Source organism: Mauremys reevesii, linkage group 6 (genome assembly GCF_016161935.1).
Source record: "Mauremys reevesii isolate NIE-2019 linkage group 6, ASM1616193v1, whole genome shotgun sequence".
Lineage (NCBI taxonomy): Eukaryota > Metazoa > Chordata > Testudines > Geoemydidae > Mauremys > Mauremys reevesii.
The window spans coordinates 98,259,131-98,278,106 of NC_052628.1; the positions used below are offsets into that span (position 1 = coordinate 98,259,131).

The 18,976-nt window shown below is 40.6% G+C and overlaps 1 protein-coding gene and 1 long non-coding RNA gene across 4 annotated transcripts in view; one reads left to right on the forward strand and one right to left on the reverse strand.

Annotated features, from left to right (window-relative positions):
• The window catches only part of FOCAD (focadhesin), a 191,039-nt gene that overhangs the window by 113,712 nt on the left and 58,351 nt on the right, over nucleotides 1-18,976 (reverse strand). For all 3 annotated transcript variants that reach the window (XM_039544825.1, XM_039544826.1, XM_039544827.1), the window contains exon 11: nucleotides 13,329-13,586. In XM_039544825.1, the coding sequence (XP_039400759.1) occupies nucleotides 13,329-13,586 (258 nt within the window). The remainder of the gene's footprint in view (nucleotides 1-13,328; nucleotides 13,587-18,976) is intronic.
• LOC120408185 lies at nucleotides 2,012-14,164 on the forward strand. Its single transcript, XR_005600490.1, has 3 exons — nucleotides 2,012-2,060; nucleotides 12,198-12,278; nucleotides 14,078-14,164. It is a non-coding gene; the product is annotated as an uncharacterized LOC120408185 (long non-coding RNA).

The window sequence follows — 18,976 nt, forward strand, 5'->3', positions numbered from 1 at the left end:
GTGCAGGAGGTTGAATCAGATGACCTCTTGAGGTCCCTTCCAGTCCCACATTTCTATGAAAAATGAAGTTTATAAACTAAGCCTTACTCTAATAGGACCATTTATCACTTATCACCTTATACTTACAGCTCCTGTTTTCTAGGCAATAATAATAAGATATTCACTTCTAGTGATGAGACAATCTACAAATCTTTCTTTCTTTTTTTTTCCTCCTCTGGGGGGGAGGGAGGGGTCTGAAAAATTCTCCAAAGTCAAAAATTTGTCTGGGTTTGTAACAATAATTTTTTTCATAGTTTTGGCCCTCTAGTGAAATTAATGACTAGTATATATCACTGCTTGAAGATGCAGCATTCTCTAGGCCAGTCATGCCTCTCTTCCAGACCTTTCTTTCTTTTTGGTCTTACAATGTTTTAACTTTATGATAAATTACAAGCAGCAAATGTATTACTGCCTCAATTATAAGAAAAAACAAGCACTGAAAAGATAGGTTGCTCCAAAAATTAGACAGCTTCCACATTATTAATTGGGTCACGACACATATCCTATCCTTTTCACATACGTGATACTCTAAAGATTACACATAGCAAGGAAATGAGGAAGAAGGGACATTGCATACATATACAGTGTGGATGAGTTACATTTCCAGTGTTAACTTTTTGGAATGTCTTGACTTTTGACAGTTTGATTTTGTAACCAGAAAATTCCATCAAAACTAGATTTTTTTGCATTTAATTTTCCTGTTTTGCTAAGAAAAAAAATAGAAAGATCCTGAGTCCTGTGGCCTTGAGAGCTTACAAGATCCACCAGCTGTGACAACAGAGCTTGAAAGCGCCTTGATCTTGATGAAAACTGCAGTCCTGCAGAGCTTAGGGTAAAATCCTACCTCCACTGACATTAGTGGCAAAACTCCCTTTGACTTTAATAGGGCCAGGATTTCATCCATTGACTCTCAGGTGTGCCACAGAAAGTGTTTGTGAAATAATTTTTGGGATGACACCAGGCCTGGACAATTTCAGCCTCAGAGGAATTTGTTGGGAAAGTTATGAAAAACTGAAAAAAGGAAATGCAGAACGGACACTATCTATCATACTTGTATGACTCCCATTGCCTTACACTCTTCCATCATGTATTTTACCTGCAACACCGCTGGGGGAGAGAGAGAGCTATTATTCCCATTTTACAATTGGGAAACTGAAGCATGGAGAGGCTAAGTGTCCAAAGTCACACAGGAATCCTGTGATGGAGCAGGAACTTTAACCCAAGCCTCCCAAGTCCTAAACTAGTGCCTAAACCATTGGACCATCCTTTTTCTCTTGGAAGTTGGATCACAATTATAATTACAGTGGATGTTATTCAGACCTGCTGCATTTAAGTTGGAACACCATCCAGTTGTTTATACAAGTCCAGACATTAGGTTACAGCAGTATGCAAGTCCTGAAAGGTCAGTTTCCTCAGTCCCATCCTCACTCTGCAGTGGTCAGGAGAAGCTGACTTTGAGATCGAGGGTCTGTATTACCTCATTATCTGATGTGTTCAATATCAGCTCATTATCTCAGTAGTCTGAATTTCAGAAGACTGCATGATGTTCTCTGACAATTATGATCCCCACAGCAAATGATTTTTTTTTGTTAATAACTGTTTAAATATTGTCTGAAGCTCCCTGGGAAACATTAAGCACTTGCTAGTAAACTTATATAGCTATCAGTTACACAATCCTCTACTGGTATTTCCTTTTGAATTTTTTACAGTTAAAAAACAACTTCACTATACATTGTGAGTTTAGACAAACAATACGCTTTAGCATCACAACCCCTTCCCCCCCAATTTAATGGATAAACAAGACTTGCCTGGGTACCCGTCAAAGATAAATAAATATTAACTCTTCATCAGTTGTTGAACCATTTCAAAAAGCCAACATGAAGATTCATTAGCTCATAGTGCATATGAACATGCTCAGAAAGCAGACAAATGTGTTGCCTAGCAACAGTGTATTTTACATCTCTCATCATCCCCAAAGATGGAGCAGTTAGGTCAAGCCTCTCATTAGCAACCCAACAAAGGTATTCCAGGGTTTTATTTGTTTGTTTGTTTATTCTGAGTTTGGCTTTAATTATTCTATTTGAAAAAGATCCCAACAGCCCCTCTTAAAAATAACTTTAAATATGCTACACAAAGATCTAACTGTAACAAAAGCTGCTATTCCCCAAACCAACAGGATTTATATGCACATTCACACATCCCCTGCAATTTGGTGATTTATTTTTAAGCTATAAAACAATTAGTCTCTTTAAAAGCAGATGCTGTGATTGACTAGAGGGAGTAGGGGGAAAACAGAATCCATCATTCCCCCTTCCCTTTCTCCCTGTTTGAATTTTTTTAATAGATTTTTTTCCCCAAACAGCTCCTGTGCTACAGCTGCTAATAAAATTATCGTGAGATTAGCTCAATAATAAAATTATACCCAAACAGAACAACACTTTACAAGGATTACACTCCACAACTTAAAAAATCCAATTCTCAATTTAACAACCTGGTTGTAGAACATTGATCTTGTATCAATGGCTCTTCATTCACGCCTCGCTTTCTTAACCTAAATACATTATCCCATGAGAGAATTCATCTACGTTAATCAGACAATATTGAAGAGAGTAAGATCCTCTCATCACCACAAACAAAAAGCAAATGGAACTGCAATTAGTTTTCTAGGTTTTACTTCAAAAGTTTACAACACTGGATTCATAGGACTAGACTTTCCAGAGTTCACGCTCCAACATTTCCCATTTAGACATCTAAGTGAAATGGCCGGTTTTCAAAAGTGTTCAGCAGTTTCCAGTGACAACAGTGAGAGCTGCTGAATGCTGAGCACTCTTGGAAATCTGGTCACTTCATTCGGGTGCCCACACGAGTGTGGTGTTTTAAGATTTGGGCCCAACTGTGGTTCTGAGCACTTCAGAGAATCTGATCCATATGCTCTATAAAACTGCATGTGCTTCAGCATCCTGATAAACTTGTAGCAAACATCCCTTTAAGATTCTATCCACAATTCCACTAAAGCCATTCTCTGGTATTAATAGCAGCAGACTTAGAATAGTGCCATCGAGTATTACTTAAGACACTTTTCAGACACCCACATCAAGTTCAATGGATTTTTACATATAGCTTCTAGATGAATAAGAACATATTTTGCTTTTTGTCATCTTCCCCCCTCCACCCCCACTTTTTTCCCCCTCCGAAAGACAGGAGATAATGCATCTTCAGATGAATTTCCCAGAAGGGTGTCATTTACCACGAAAATATTTCATTCAAGCAGTTGAAAACCATAAAAGAGTGAATGTCCTCTAGAGCCTCATAATCCCCTAATAATGGTAATAGATCTTGTGTTACTATTCACAAGTGACCTCTCAGTCAGACAATTTAATTTTTTCCCCCTGCAGCATGGTTGGTTTCACACACAGTGTAATAACAGTTTTTGCACAACAAGACAATTCATCCGATTAAAAGGACTGTATAAAGTCTTTCATGAACAGCATGTGTCAGTGCAGCTCAGTAATGATTTGATTTAAGTCAGCCTCACAATATATGCACTGTTATTCATTCTTTGGCCTTTTAAAAAGATTTCTGGACTTTCTTCCAGAATGTTTCAGACCATTATTTCAACACTTTTCGGCTGGTAAGATATCTAAAAACTGATCAAATATAATCACTCATCTTGAACAATAAAACAGGCTTTCAGGCTTCTGTACTAGGGTAGGAGAAAAAACAGAAAAAGTAAAGAAAAAACTATCTATAGGCTTTATGAAAAGAGAGGGGGGGAAAGAGGGGTGCTGTGTGCAAAACTGGTTATTGCAATCATTTTTACTAAGAAAATTTCCGCAATGCTCCATTAATTTATTATATATACACAGGGGCGGCTCCAGGCCCCAGCACGCCAAGCGCGTGCTTGGGGCGGCATGCCGCGGGGGGCACTCTGCCAGTCACCGGGAGGGCGGCAGGCGGCTCCAGTGGAGCATCCGCAGGCACGCCTGTGGGAGGTCCACCGGAGCCGTGGGACCAGCGACCGGCAGAGCGCCCCCTGCGGCGTGCCGCCATGCTTGGGGCGACGAAATGGTTAGAGCCGCCCCTGTATATACACTATAGTCTCAGTGTCAAAAGGTTTTTCAAGATTGAAATGGAAGATCCGTTTTTGAGCCCTAGTCACTGTCATGACGTAGAGTTAAAATAAATGCTAAACCTAAGGAAGAGATGTAAAGTCTATGCAGCTAAATTCAAGCAATAAAGATAGGATTCTACTCAGACAGCCTCTCCCTGACCCTCTTCCATCCAGCACATCACTCTGCCACATACAGACTGGACCTGCACCATGAAGTATCTCTAGCTTTGCACTAATCATCAGCACCACAAAGCAATGGAATTACATCAGCAGAAGAACTATTGATTATTTTGAATACTGAAATGGACTGCACAAAATTCCTCCTGGATCTTTTCTTACTGCTAGCTAGCTTTTTATACTATATTAATCACCATGGCATTTGAGCACCTCCACAAACCCTGCTAGGTCAAAAGTATTCCACCACTTTCCTCCATTCTGCATCTCTTCATTCAATTCTACCTATACGCCCATCACTATCCCTACTGAATCCCTACTCATTTAGACTATTCAGATCAGGGTTACAATGACACTAGAACATCAGCAGCCGCCAGTCACCTATCTATAGTAATCATCTAAATGTTTCTAACATCAACGGAGATGAAGAGTGTTAGTAATGGTGGCAAAATTTTGGAAAATGTCCCTAGTGTATTAGAGCTTTTCTCTCTTGCTTTCACTCATAACTTTCAGACTGTCGTGCCTCCTCCTGTAGCAGTACCACCTGTATCATGATCAGTGGAACTGGAGTCAGAGGGTCCATGTTCCGGGGGGACAGGTGAGGGAGGGGGAGTGTTATTGAGGAAACACTAGGAAAACATAGAATGTGAGGAGTGGGCAGGAAGCAATGCAGCCACTTGGACAGAGCAGTCCACAGTGTTTAATAAAGTTCCACTTATTCAAATTTAGCTGCTTTCAGCTTCGCCCTGTACTAATGAAATACTGCCTCGGTGGTCTGGCCTCAGGCTAGCTGCTGCCTCATTCAGGGGCCAATCTCCTTCCTGCTCTCTCCACCACCTGTGAGGTGCTGGTCTCCCCAGCCCATTAAGGACCCACTGCCATTCCCCAGAGCCTTTCAGGCCCTTCTTCCTGCACACCATTTTGAGAAGCTCAAACAAAACTCCAAAGTAACACAAAATGCGCTATTAATGCTAGCGCTGCTAGGACTTAGGGGCCTTTCACTCTGCTCCAGGGGTAGTCACAGGAGCCAAAGTTCCTTTCTGCAGCCCCTCTTCAATTGAGCTGTTTTAGCCCTCCGGAGGAAACACCTAGTCCCTTCCCAGCTGGATCTGATAATTGAACAGAGCAGATTGGCTCCAATCTCCTACACATCCAGGAAACCATGAGTGGAAGAAGCACAGCCCTTTATAAAGAGATAGGGACTCAAGATTCATTTAGCTGGGCAGGACAGAAGAAAGCTCAGAATTCATTTGGGGGTGCGGGAGGTAGAATTCATTAACTAGGAAAGAGCCCAGAATTTACAAACTGGGAGATTATGTGAGGTGTACATATCAGAATTGGTTTTGATGTTTGGAAGGCAGAGCTGGTAGAATTGATTAACTGATGTAGTATGAAAGTTCAGGAATTATTTTACTTGGGAGTGCAAAACTAGTTAATGGATGGGGAGAACTGATTTTATTTAGGAATGCAAAATGGATTAGTTGCTATATACCAGATGACTACCTGGCTTCCACGCTCCACCCCAGAAGCACTAGCAACACACTGGGAAAGTGATTCCAGTGTTGTAAATGCATAGGATGGACTGTTTGGTCCAGTCAACCTGCTTTGAACCCTTCCATGAAGCTGCTGTAACAGCTCTTAACTAGTCTCCCCTTCTAGCGCTTGGTAACTGAAAAGGGAGTATGGCTAGAATAGTCCTTCGTCATGGTGATCCTCAGGTCCCTTTGGAGCAATAAGCAGCCAGCATAAATCAGAGCAGCCTCAGGATTGCTCTAATTTATGCCAGGCACTGGACCGGAGGCAGATGGCCCCAGGACTGGGGGGGGGTGCAGTGGTAGTTTAGTTCCACTTTGCTTTATTCCCCTAGCACCACCTCAACCTTGCACTCTTCATAGCTCAGCCAGATGGAACAATCTGGCCCATAGTTTGTAAAAGGCCTTGGGATCTTTTGGGATGAACAGTGCTATATAAATGTACAATGGTATTATTATGCAACCTTCCATACAAAGCATTCACATTTCCCTGGTAGCACTCATCTGGAGACCAACAGGGGATACATCCCCACAAAATTAAACACCACAATATACTACTTGTTCCAAGTTTTAAAAGATTACCTACAAGAATGACAACTGTAATACTATTATGTGGTACTAGTAAGAAGATACTTGAAGTAAGATATTTTACATTCTTTGCAGAAAAGCATTTTAAAATGTACAATTATCTAAAACAAGAAGTCACTGTCTGCACAGTGCCTGTTTGCAGACCAAATGTGACCCAATTAGAGAACAACAAATAGTTATGGTTTGAGTTTCAGGTTTTATGTAGTAATTCCCAATCCATTTGGATCCACCTGCTGCTGGTCATTAGGAAAAAAAAGCCAATGTAATTTTAAACTTCATTTCATCATTGTGATAGGTCACTGGAGCTACTTGTGTCCAAATATTCCACAATATTAGCAGAGCTTATTCCCCTAGCCAGGAGGACCCTCCTACTTACAGTGAAGACAGACCACCTAATCTAATGTTTGATGCTGCCTCTGTCAATCTTTACTATATTAGCACACAAAAGCCTATCCTTAAGTTTTAGTCATACAGTAAGCAATGCAAGACACTTCAGACTAGAAGTTACAGTCTGGGTCAAATTCTGCTCCATCACACTTCTATGAATCTGGTGTAACTCCACTGACTTGCATTTAAATTTATCTCTGAATCTGTTAAATTGAAGTCAGTGAAGTTACTCCAGAGCTACACCAGTATCACTGAGAGCAGAATCTGTCCATAGGTCTTCAACTCAACTCATTCTGCCTAGGTATTGCAGTCTGCAGATTTCTGTTGGTTAATATTCTCTCTCTTTCTTTTTAAAATTATTTCTTTATTGAATTTTGAACAACCATATTAAAAAGTTAGGAAGTGAGGCATTAACATTCACTGTTTCAAGCTGTGGAATGTACTATTATTTATCTCACACACAGCTCAGCTACAGAGCATCTCATTCAATCTAAGACTATGTCATGTGCCCTACATTTAAATTTGTTAGTAAACACATGTACCAATCTGAGAGAGGATTATATGCTATTAATGTTTGTTTTAAATGCTGAAACTTAACCCATGAATTTCCTTGCAAGAAGAAAACAGAGTTAATGACTATAAGGAGGAATGTAGTGTATTTCAATCAGCTCAGTTTCACCTTCAGGCACAATATTGCTCTAAGTTTAGTTTGCTTTTGCTTACCCTGACCCTCCAATCTGGTTACGTATTTCTGATTTAACTGAAGACCTACTTTGGAAATGAATTTCCATTTATTAGACAACTGTTGCCAAGAGAGAGTTATGTCAAGGAAGCAGACGTCAGCAATATAACCCCCTCTTCTGCTAAACAAAATAATGCAACTGCATTAAGAAACACACCCAAATATAATGTCCTATAAACTTATCTATCACCACTGGCTTGAGACCACAATATCGTGTCTGGCCACCACCTTCTGCTGCATATAAGCTTTACATTCTGCCACTATTGTCATTTTGATCAGCCATTTTCCCCTCACTTATATTACAGTTTTATATGCAATGTATGCTATGCCAATATTATTTGTCAGTGCTTTTGTGCTGTTCTTAGCATGCCTGTTTTAAAACCACATGTATGCTTCCTGGAGTGAAGCACTAGACTTTGTTTGTTTTAAATGTGCCCTGATTCTGGTTACTACATCAAAGTTTTATTGTGTGAATAAAGTAAAAACGTTTGCCCCATCTTTCCTGTAACCGATAGCTCATACAAGCCACAGAGGAATGAGGTTTGCTTCTCAAGCATAAGAATTGACCGTGGAAGATAAAGAACCAGCTGAACCCTAGTTATCAATAAAGGTATTTTAGCTGATAATGTATTTCATATAAAAATTCTGAATCCATTCTAGCTCACATTTTTAGATTAAAAGAAAGATTCTGTGACAAAAACCAGAGACCTTCTGCTAATAATAAATTCAACAATGAAACACTTTACAATTCAAATACCTGAGAGTTTTTCAAATCCAAAATGCATTTTTATAGCAGCAAATGCGATACTGGGTTTAACCCGTATTCTGATCCATGACTATGCAAATAATTTATAACAGACTGCTACTGGCACAGTGCACATTACAGTACAAATCTTTGTATTTTCCCATTACTCAGCCTCAAAAGCAATTTTTATTCCCAACTGAAGACCTCAAGCAAAGACATGTGAAGCCATTTGAGAAGGAAGGTTTTAAAAATTCCCCAAAATAGTTTACATTTTTCTGTTTTGAATGAATACAGTATAAACTTTCCTCAAAGAGACACCTGCAGACTGGAATTCCCACCAAGCAACACCACCACTATTTTGGAAAGTTGTCTAGTCAGAGTCACTTCAGGCTTTTGTGTTGCAAGTTGATGTTTTTCAGGTGCAAAAGACTTATCAGGAAAATAAGTCTAGGGCTAGGATTTCCAAGTCATTGTTTTCCCTTCCTCTATATACTCAAGGTCTTTGCAACTAGGTATTACACAATCTAAGTGTGCTATCTGAAAAAACAAAAAAAAGCAAGGGTACTGTATTTTATACTGAACTGTTAAACAAGGATGCCTTTTAGGATTGGAGAGTGCAGGTGAGGGAAGCAATGGGAGTCTGGAGCCACATGGCGGCAGATTCCAGCAGGCCCTCTTGACACAAAAACCTGAGGAGCCCCCTTCTGTCTAACACCACTAGTGTAAGGTTCTGACTAGCTTATGTCCTTTTTGTCTTTGCTCTGCGATATGCAGCTGCTCTCTAGAAGGCAGAGAGGAATGGATATAACAGTTGAGAAGGACTAAGAATCTGTTGTGGTGCAAGGGGAGGGAGTCATTGACATGCATGGGAATCAAAACTACAGTAAGATACAGGTCTGTCACATCTTACGTGGTCAGCAAAAACAAAGAAAGAGAAAAATAACAATTTTAATACTGTACCTGTAGCGCGAGCGATTCCGCCCACCATTACATTCAATGTAATTTTGACTATACGCGATTTTCGCTTGACGCGCTGACTGCGGAACATAACCCCAGCATAAGATGCAACAGACCTGTACTAGGAATGATTAACAAAGCAACCATAGTTAGGGTGGAGCAAGATAGCTGGGAAAGAAATAAGGATGCTTTGTTTTCTCTGTTTCTCTTTCTCTCAATGGGACTACTCGTGCTGAAAGTTAAGAACATGCATAAATCTTTACAGGATTGGGGCCTTAGACTGTAAGCTCCTTGGGGCAGCCTGTGTTCTAATATCTGTTCAATATAGCACACAGCACACTGAACAATAATAATCAAATCAAAGAATCAAATCCTTGTCCAAAGGACAGTCAGAACTAGCCTGCAGACTACACAGCTTCTTCTGGGAACTCTGCAAATACCAATTGCTGTCCAGTCTCTGTGCAAATAGTGTTACCTTGAATCTGCAACTACCTGTGAACTCTCTGGAATGATACAATATCTTATCCAACATTAGCTCAATGATAGCTGCATAAATTGTGCACAGCACGACATAAGAACTTCAAATAATAAAATGAACAAAAGACAGCATCTCCCTGTTTAATTCACACAAATGCATGGAAATACAACAAGGGTGAATTACCAGATAACCTCTTTCCACTCCACTGATGGCTACATGGGGTTTGGAATGCACATTAGATGGGTTTGCTGACAGACTGAGGTGGATGTAACCCGTAGCTTTGCTTTGCAATTTTGTCTGCTTCTCTTTATTGCCATGTCTCTTGCTAATGTATTACACTCATTGTTTACTTCCAGACTTAATCAGCCTTATGGACATAGAAGTGGCAGCAAACTACCCCACCATATGCACATAGATCTTTTTCAAAGCACTGTACATGTGGGTTCCCTCTTGGTAATCTGAGAGAAACCATGAGTAAAATGACTTCAGGGCATTATCCAATTCCTGGAACCTCAACTGCATTGCAGAGCAATGCATCCAAAGGGCTTTTTGTTGGTTTACACATAATACATTTTATCCTTTTTTCACAGTAGCGAGCTTGCAGTTCATGTAAATTAACACATTCTACAGATTCTTCCATGCCCACACAATGCTCATAAACTTGATGAGTAACTCCAGAACAGGAGTTTGCAATCTTTTCCAGACTGAAAGCCATATTTTTTTGTATCTGTTGTCATACGTCTGAGAATGAAAGGGGTCAGCTAATATTTCCATGTGACCTGGCCAGCATATTTGAGGTCCAATGCTTTTAAATCTGCCAAAAAATATAAATAAAAGGAATGTTGAAAAATGGGGAGGAGGGAGTCTAAACCTTTGAAGTGATGTGTTTTTTTAAAAAAAGAAAAAAATATTTCAAAAAAGTTATAGGAAAATTACAAACAAAGGAAAATCTCAAAAACCATGGCCAAAAACAAATGCAAAGCTACAGGGGGAAAAAAGATATGCGCAAAAGAAAAATACCAAACTCAGAAGAATAAAAATATCCAACAAAAAAAAATTCATATGCCCTCCAAACCCATGTGCATATGCAGCCCCCTCCACTTGACAGAGAAAGAATAAGAAAAAAAAAGACATAAGCAAAAGACATAAGCACAAAGAACATTGAGAAGAGAAAAAGAGAGGAAGTTGAATAATAGGAGTTCAATAGGTGACACAGGGCTAGTACCAGTATCAAAGGTATAGTTACCTCTGAAGGCACTGCATGATGTCCCTGATTGAGCAAAGCACTTAAGCATGTGCTCAAATGTAAGCACTCATGTAGTCCCATTCAATTCAATGGATCAGGACCACAGCACCCAGCATCCTACAGAAACAAGCCCATACTCCTCAAACCACATGTTGCCAAATCCTGCTCTAATGGATGTGCAAACTAACATTTGAAACAGAAGTTCATTTAAGAAATGGACAAAAAGCTGGTCTTTGTGTTACAAGAGCATCTCTAATTTTTAAAGGACTCTCTCTTGCTTTCCAACATATATGGCCATCCAACATCTTGACAGATGAAAGGAGATGTGACAAAGTCGGTCTGTCAATGGTGCTTAGCAATGATATCAGAAAAGACCCTGATGTGTGAGTGGCAAACCTTCCCACTCTTCAGATGGAAGGTGAAGAATGCTCTGCTTCCTGGCTCGCCTGTGGACCTCCGCCTGGGCTCTCTGATGGCTCTCCACAGTGACTGCACCAGTCTAAACCCGGCTTCTCCAAACTGAACTATTGTGGGCAGGATTTTCCCAGCTGTCACGAGGAATGCTGAATTTCTTGAGGCCTTGCTTGACCTTGTCATTATAACAGAGTTTTGGCCTTCCTCTGCATCGCGGGCAGTTCTTAAGTTGTTCATAGAGCACAGCCTTCAGGAGACGATCCATGTCTCCCAAAGCCTGCGAGCGTCCAGCACAGTCTGCACAGACTGTAGGCCAGTTCTGTCAAGGGTCTCATTATTAGTGATTCATTGGTGCCAAGTAACTCTAAGGATTTTTCAAAGACAGTGGAGGTGGAAACTGTTCAATCTCTGCTCCTGCTTGGAATACGCAACCAAGATTTCACAAGTGTGAAGGAAGGTACTAAGGACACAAACCTGATAGACACTTTTTTGTTCAGAGTTAGCAACTTGTTACAAAGACTTGAGGTAAGTTTGCCAAAGGTAACTTGAGCTTTGCTGATTTTAGCATCAAGTTCCCTATCAAGGTTAAGTGAACTGGTAAGAATTGAGCCAAGACAGCAGAAGTGATCCATGTTGTTCAACATACAAACATGAATATTTTATGATCTACTGTATTGTCTTAGTTTAGTTCCCCGACTTAAATAATACACACACATGACAATCTGGTGTTATGATTGATAAATTATAAAGCCTGGTATCTATTTCTGTCTTTCAACTTATGCAGATATGTATATGGATATTGTGAAAAACCTGACTTGAATTTAGAGAGAGTGAAGCAGACAAAAAGATAGCACAGACTATTCAGGTAATTTTGAAATGCAAGTCTACAGACATCAAGGGACTCTGAGATCATCACAGTAACCACAAGAAGACTGTGATTTATGAGGTCATAAGAAGCCAGAAATGGCTTAGTAGACTTTTCTCAATCTTCTTGCATTGTATTCTTCATATATATTGGGTAAGACCACAAATAAAAGTCATTTTTCTAACCTTGCACAACTTACAACTAAAAAAAAAAAGAAGAAGAGAAAAATAATCTAAAAAGGAGATCATTACAAAAAGGTGAATATGCTAAAGCATAAACACCTTATAGTTTGGAAAACCTTTTTCTAATTAAAGTTTCAAAAGTTACCACAAGAATACGCTCAACACCACTTTGGACTTACTCCCCAGAACATTCAAATAAACATATCGCTAAAAGCATAACACACTACTTTGCACTTCCATAACAGTTCCTATTAAAAGTCTCACAATATTTCACAAACTTTAGTTAATCCTTACTACTTCCCCTGAGAGATTAGCCCCCTTTTACAGACTGAAAAAACTGCAGCTCTACTGGCCCAAGTTCACACAGCAAGTTGATGACAGAACCAGGAACAGAAGACATATCTCCCACTTCCTCATGTCATGCTCTAAGTATTAAACTAGTGAAAACAAAGGGCATAATTCTCCATTCCACTTCCAACACAGTAACACTTTAATAACAATGCTTTTATAGCTTCAGAGATTCACTACTTATAAAGGGCAAATTCAAGACCGTCACCACTGTGCAGCCACCAGAATGAAGAAGTCACAACTCTCAGAACTCATTTCATTTTGGTTTATTTTTTTAAAAACCATGTCCCAAATTTTATTGCATTCCACACCCTGAAAAAACATCCCTGAAAAATTAAAAAAACTCTTCAGTTACTGCACAGCGGTAAAAGATTTCTCTCTTCACCAACATTAAATAAAAAAGGCTAGTGAGCAATTTTACACAGACACAAAGAGCACTTTAAGCACATCACCCATATGCACTCAATGAACACTGCTAGTGGAAACGCAACAGAGCAATCCATTAATGGTCAGATTTTACCTGAGAGGAATCTGCCTTGGCTATATCCACAGTAGCACTCAGTACTCCACGAAGACTCTCTCCATTTTCTTGAACCAGGAGGTAAGCAAGCAGAAGGAAAACATGAGTGGGGACTTGATTCATAATAGGTAGCAGTGATTTAATAGAAGACAACCAGGCAAGCACTGCAGACTTCTCTTTCATGTGCTCTAGGATCCTCCAGGTTGTATACAATAAATTGTACGTACTGGTTATAGGGAAGATGACCTTGCAGGATGACTGGAAAACACAAACAAATTAGTACCATGAAAGATTAAGCCCAAATCTTGAAAAACAAAAAAGTAACAAATCCAAATTTTCCCACCTAAACTTGTTTGTGATACCCTATTCCTTAAAGAAAAAAATTAAATTAAATCACAATCTCTCTTTCTTTACTTGCTTATCCATGGGTTCTGTCACTAAAGAGCAATATGATTCAAATTCACTGTTTTGAAGTTCCCCTCTGCTTAGCAGCAATCATCACTATTCCTGCTGATAATTATGGTTCTATTTCCAAACTGAAGTGGAGACAATGAAGCTGGAGTATATTAAAAGTACAGGTCTGTCCCATCTTACGCTGGGGTTATGTTCTGCAGTCAGCGCGTAAAGCAAAAATCGCGTATAGTCAAAATTACATTGAGTGTAATGGCAGGCGAAATCGCCCGCACTACAGGTACAGTATTAAAATTGTTATTTTTCTCGTTTGCTTTGTTTTTGCCGACTGCGTAAAGCATTTAGATGCGACAGACCTGTACCTGTCCGACAAAGTGCCTGCTATTTTGGAAACTGCGTCATGTTGCTTTAAACTGCCAGGTTATGAATTGAAAGAGAAAATGTAAGTTACTCATGACCTGTTATGTTTTTGGTTTACTTTTTTGCATTTCATCCAGCTTTGGACAATACTACTAAACTAACCAATGTTATTTTTCAGTTCCCATGTTCCAGCACAGGTGCAGTTGTGTAATATTTGGGTTGAAAATAGCAGGGAAAGATAAAAATCCCAACAAGAATCGGTTAGCTATTTCTTTTTTTAAATCATGGAACAGTTTCAATGCATATTATTGTTAATTAAAAGACAACACTAATTCAGAACATAAACTACCTGACATTTTTTATTAAAACTGGATTCTCTTATAAAAGGAAATGTTTTCCAAGTGTTCTTCCACATCCAAATATAGATTACAACTAAGAGGTAGCTTTAGGGGACGAAGCATTTAGATGCAATACATTTTATATATGAAGCAAGTAAGGAATGAATTTGAAAGGAGGTTTCCAGCTGGAAACTAGAAATTGACCCATAATTCAGACTCAGTCAGGGTCAGGACTTGTTCACCCTTGAATTTCCAAGTGGAAGAGATATTCTGTATGAGCAGCCATAGCAGTTCTACATAAATCTTCACACCTTAACTTTAATCACATTGTTTAATGTAATGTAAATTTATTTTGATTAATGAGAACTATAATGTCCCTGTACTTTAAATAACCTTTTTAGAATAGCATTTAAATTAGAATTAACTCTTACTCCAATATTTATTCCATCAGTTATTGTATGTGAAAAATTCAACAACCTGCAACCCACTGTTCCTTTGTCAGATGAGATCACTTAGAACCAAATTCTCCCCTCAGATGCACCCAGGGGTCTCTCATTTACTTCAGCTGCTATCATAGAGGCTGATTTAAGATCAGAATGTGGCCTGATGAGAAAGTTCAGGATCTTTAGGTTCTATTGTTAGGGGCCTGATCCAGCAGGATATTGGCTTACTTAGCTCCCTCAGGCATCTGAAAATCAGGATCAGTCCCTAAGATGTAATTTCACCACAGCTGAAACCAATACTAGAATTGAGGGGCATAGGTGGTTATACCCACACCTCAAATTTCTCAAGTTGAATAAAGGAAAATAAATGCTGAAAAAAAGCTGGAACACCCTAAGTGTTTTGGAGTTTAGAAAGGAAAAATATATAATCACTGCCATTCCAATCTGAGGTCTGCCATGGACAGAAATCTAGCTGGGCAACTTCCACCAGAACTGTACAAGCACTGACAGAAAATATACCCCCTTACTGGCAGAGGCAGATGAGTTTTATTGTTGCATTTTTCAAAATATTTGAAAAAAACAAAAAACAAAAAACAAAACCAGAGTTCAGGCATGTTTTCTACTGAATCCTGTGATTCAGAGACTGTTCTCTGGAGATATGTTTGTTTTCCTTACCATTAAACAGCAGGAAAAGTAGTAACCTACACAGGCATATAACATTCTCTCACAATGACTTACTCCCTCTCTGACACATTGTTCTCTTGGGAAGAGAGGGGAGGGAGTCTCAGCATTTAATTGGAACAATTTCATTTGTATTTGTGCATTTCACTGAAATGAACAATGACTGTGGTGGTAATAATTTCTACATAATAACTATATGCAGTGGAGCTGGAAAAATACAAGCCCTTATGTTATCATGATTCTCCTCCCCTCTAGAGAATCATGTCCCTTTCCCCTCCACATTTTTGGGAGTACTATTGTTTATTCATAGAACATTTGCCAGAAAGTTTAGTCATGGCTAGCATTAACATTTAGCAGCTCAGTATTTGTTTACTGCGCTCTGACAATGTGTTCCATGTTGCACTGTAAAAAGACAATGACAGGATGCCTGTCCCAAGGGTTTACAATCTCATTTGGACAGACACAGCATACATGTGCCAGTGCCTTTTACTGAATGAAGTAATTGCTCAGTTGTATGTCCTGGTAGTAAAGGACCTAACTAATGGAGATTCTTCTGTCTTAAGTGGTAAAGGCTTGTGCTGTCAGAGGAGGAGGATTCAAGTTGTAGCCCCATGTTGCTACAATTTGTGAGCAGCAAAGCAGAAGTCAAGTAGTTGTAAGTGCCCACAAACTGGTTACAATATACAAGGTGGGCAAAGAAGGATCTCATTTCATGTTTATTATTATTGATTGACTGAAAAATCGTGTCTGCGGTGGCACATTACTGAGGCTTCACTGAACGAGAGAATTTATAGGAGTATGAATGGAGAGAGGATTCTGGTTCAGAAACAGCAACCCTGTCCCCAGAAGAAAGGACAGCCCAGAAAAAGACTCAAAGAGGTGAGTGAGAGAAAGATGAAGGGAGCTGGTAAGGTTGTGCAGAGCAAAGAGGGATTCTCTGATTGTGAGCCCCTGGAGGCAGGGACTGTTATTTTTGTACAGCATCTGCCACAGTGGAGTTCTAATTCTTATTGGGATCTCTGAGTCCGAGGGCAATCTGCTTGTTAAATCACAGGAAGAAAGGGGAGAGCAGAATAGCAAGCATGAGCAGAGTTAAGTAAAGCCTTGAGGGCCTGTACTAGGAACCTCACTGATACAAGAGGAGATGGTTGCCAGTTAAGGATCAAAGAAGGGATGTGATGTGGTCTGGAAGGGAAAATGTTATTCACAGAAGTATTCTGGGTGGGCTGGAGGACAGAGATTAGAAGCTCAGAGACGTAGCAAATTAGAAAAGTTGAGGCAAGAGATGAAGACGACATTGATAAGGGTTTTCCCTGTAGGAACAGAGCATAAAGCACAAAAAAGAACACGTGGAAATTCCATTAAAGATTATATTCTGTTAGTGATTTGACCCTGGTGCACAAATTCACCAAGCATGTGGGAACACTAAAGAACTACATTCCTGGTCCTAAAGTTAAGAAATATCATATCATCATGACACTATTTAAGTCCATAGTACACCCACACCTTGAATACTACAAGCAGTTCTGGTCACCCCATCTCAAAAAAGATATAGTCGAAATGGAAAAGGTAAAGAGAAGGGCAACAAAAATGATTAGGGGTATGAAACAGCTTCCATATGAGAAGAGATTAAAAAGACTGGACTGTTCAGTTTAGGAAAGAGGTGACTAAGGGGGAATATGATAGAGGACTATAAAATCATGAATAGTGTGGAGAAAGTGAGTAAGGAAGTGTTATTTACCCCTTGACATAACACAAGAACCAGGGTTCATCCAATGAAATTAACAGGCAGCAGCTTTAAAACGAACAAAAAAATAGTACTTCTGCACACAACACACAGTCAACCTATGGAACTTGTTACCAAGAGATGTTGTGAAGGCCAAAAAACTATAACTGGGTTCTAAAAAGAACTGGACAAGTTCATGGAAGATAGACCTATCAACGGCCATCAGCAGCCCTATGCTCTGGATGTTCCTAAGCCTCAAACTGCCAGGGGCTGGGACTGCGGGGGAATGGATCTCTTAATAATTGTACTATTCTATTCATTCCCTTTGAAGAATCTGGCATTGGCCACTGTCAGAAGACAGGATACTGGGCTGGATGGACCATTGGTCTGACCCAGTATGGCCGTTCTTATGTTTTTAAGAACTACAGGTTACCACACGTCTCCGTAGCTCATCAGCCAGTACAGTAACCAGGTTTCTGGAGCCTTGAGGAGAAAATCTGGGATACAAGTCCTTAAAACATTTCCCTAGAACAGGGGCAGGCAAACTTTTTGGCCTGAGGGCCGCATCGGGTTTCCAAAATTTTATGGAGGGCCGGTTAGCGGAGGCTGTGCCTCCCCAAACAGCCGGGAATGGCCTGGCCCCGCCCCCATCCAACCCCCCTGTTCTCTATCCCCTGACAGCCCCCAGAATCCCGCCCCTGACTGCCCCCCATCACCTCATCTACCCCCCCTCCTTCCTGACTGCCCCCGGGGAACCCCTGCCCTCTGACCGCCCTCTGACCGCCTCGACCCACCACTCCGAACTCCTCTGCCCTCTATCCAACCCCCCTCGCTCCCTGACCCCTTACCGTGCTGCCTGGAGCACCGGTGGCTGGCGGCGCTACAGCCGCACCGCTCAGAGCACCAGGACAGGCAGCCAACTTTCCGGCTAGAGCCAGCCACGCTGCCCTGCAGCTCAGAGCACCGGGTCAGGCCCCGGCTCTGCAGCTGCGCTGCCCCAGGAGCTGGCAGCCCTGCCACCCAGAGCATTGCACTGGCGACAGAGTGAGCTGAGGCTGCAGGGGAGGAGGAACAGCAGGGGAGGGGCCGGGGGCTAGCCTCCCAGGGTAGAAGCTCAGGGGCCAGGCAGGTACGGCCCACAGGAAGATCTAGGGAGCCATCCACTACCAATATGATCTTGCCAGACTAAAAATAGTTAGCAGTATAAGATTTTAAAAGCTACAGAACAACTAAAACCTTTAGCTCAACTTGAGAAAAGCCTTCGCCTTTTGGAGCTTGGGATCCTGGGAGATCACTTGAATGACTAGACAGTACAGCTCCCTTTACAGAGAACTGAAATTACAGCATTTTATTCCCTGTGATCGGAAGACATCTGTACTGATACCAGGCTAGGTTTCTGGAACAACCAAAGAGGAGTGCATCACTAGACAATTCACCGCATGCATCATCCTTAGCCTGCTGGGACAGGATTTAGTTAGTGCTACATGGTGCAGAGATGACCATTTAAGTTAAAAAATTATACACTTTGATAATGCATCATAGTGTCTTGATCTAAGAAGTTCCCACTCATCTGTGACACAATATGTTTATCTTTTGTGGACAGGACATATTACTGCATTACCTGGGCTGGCATCTATGGACTTCTGAAGAAAACTTTAACTGGGAGTGGACCTCTAAGATAAATGGTTC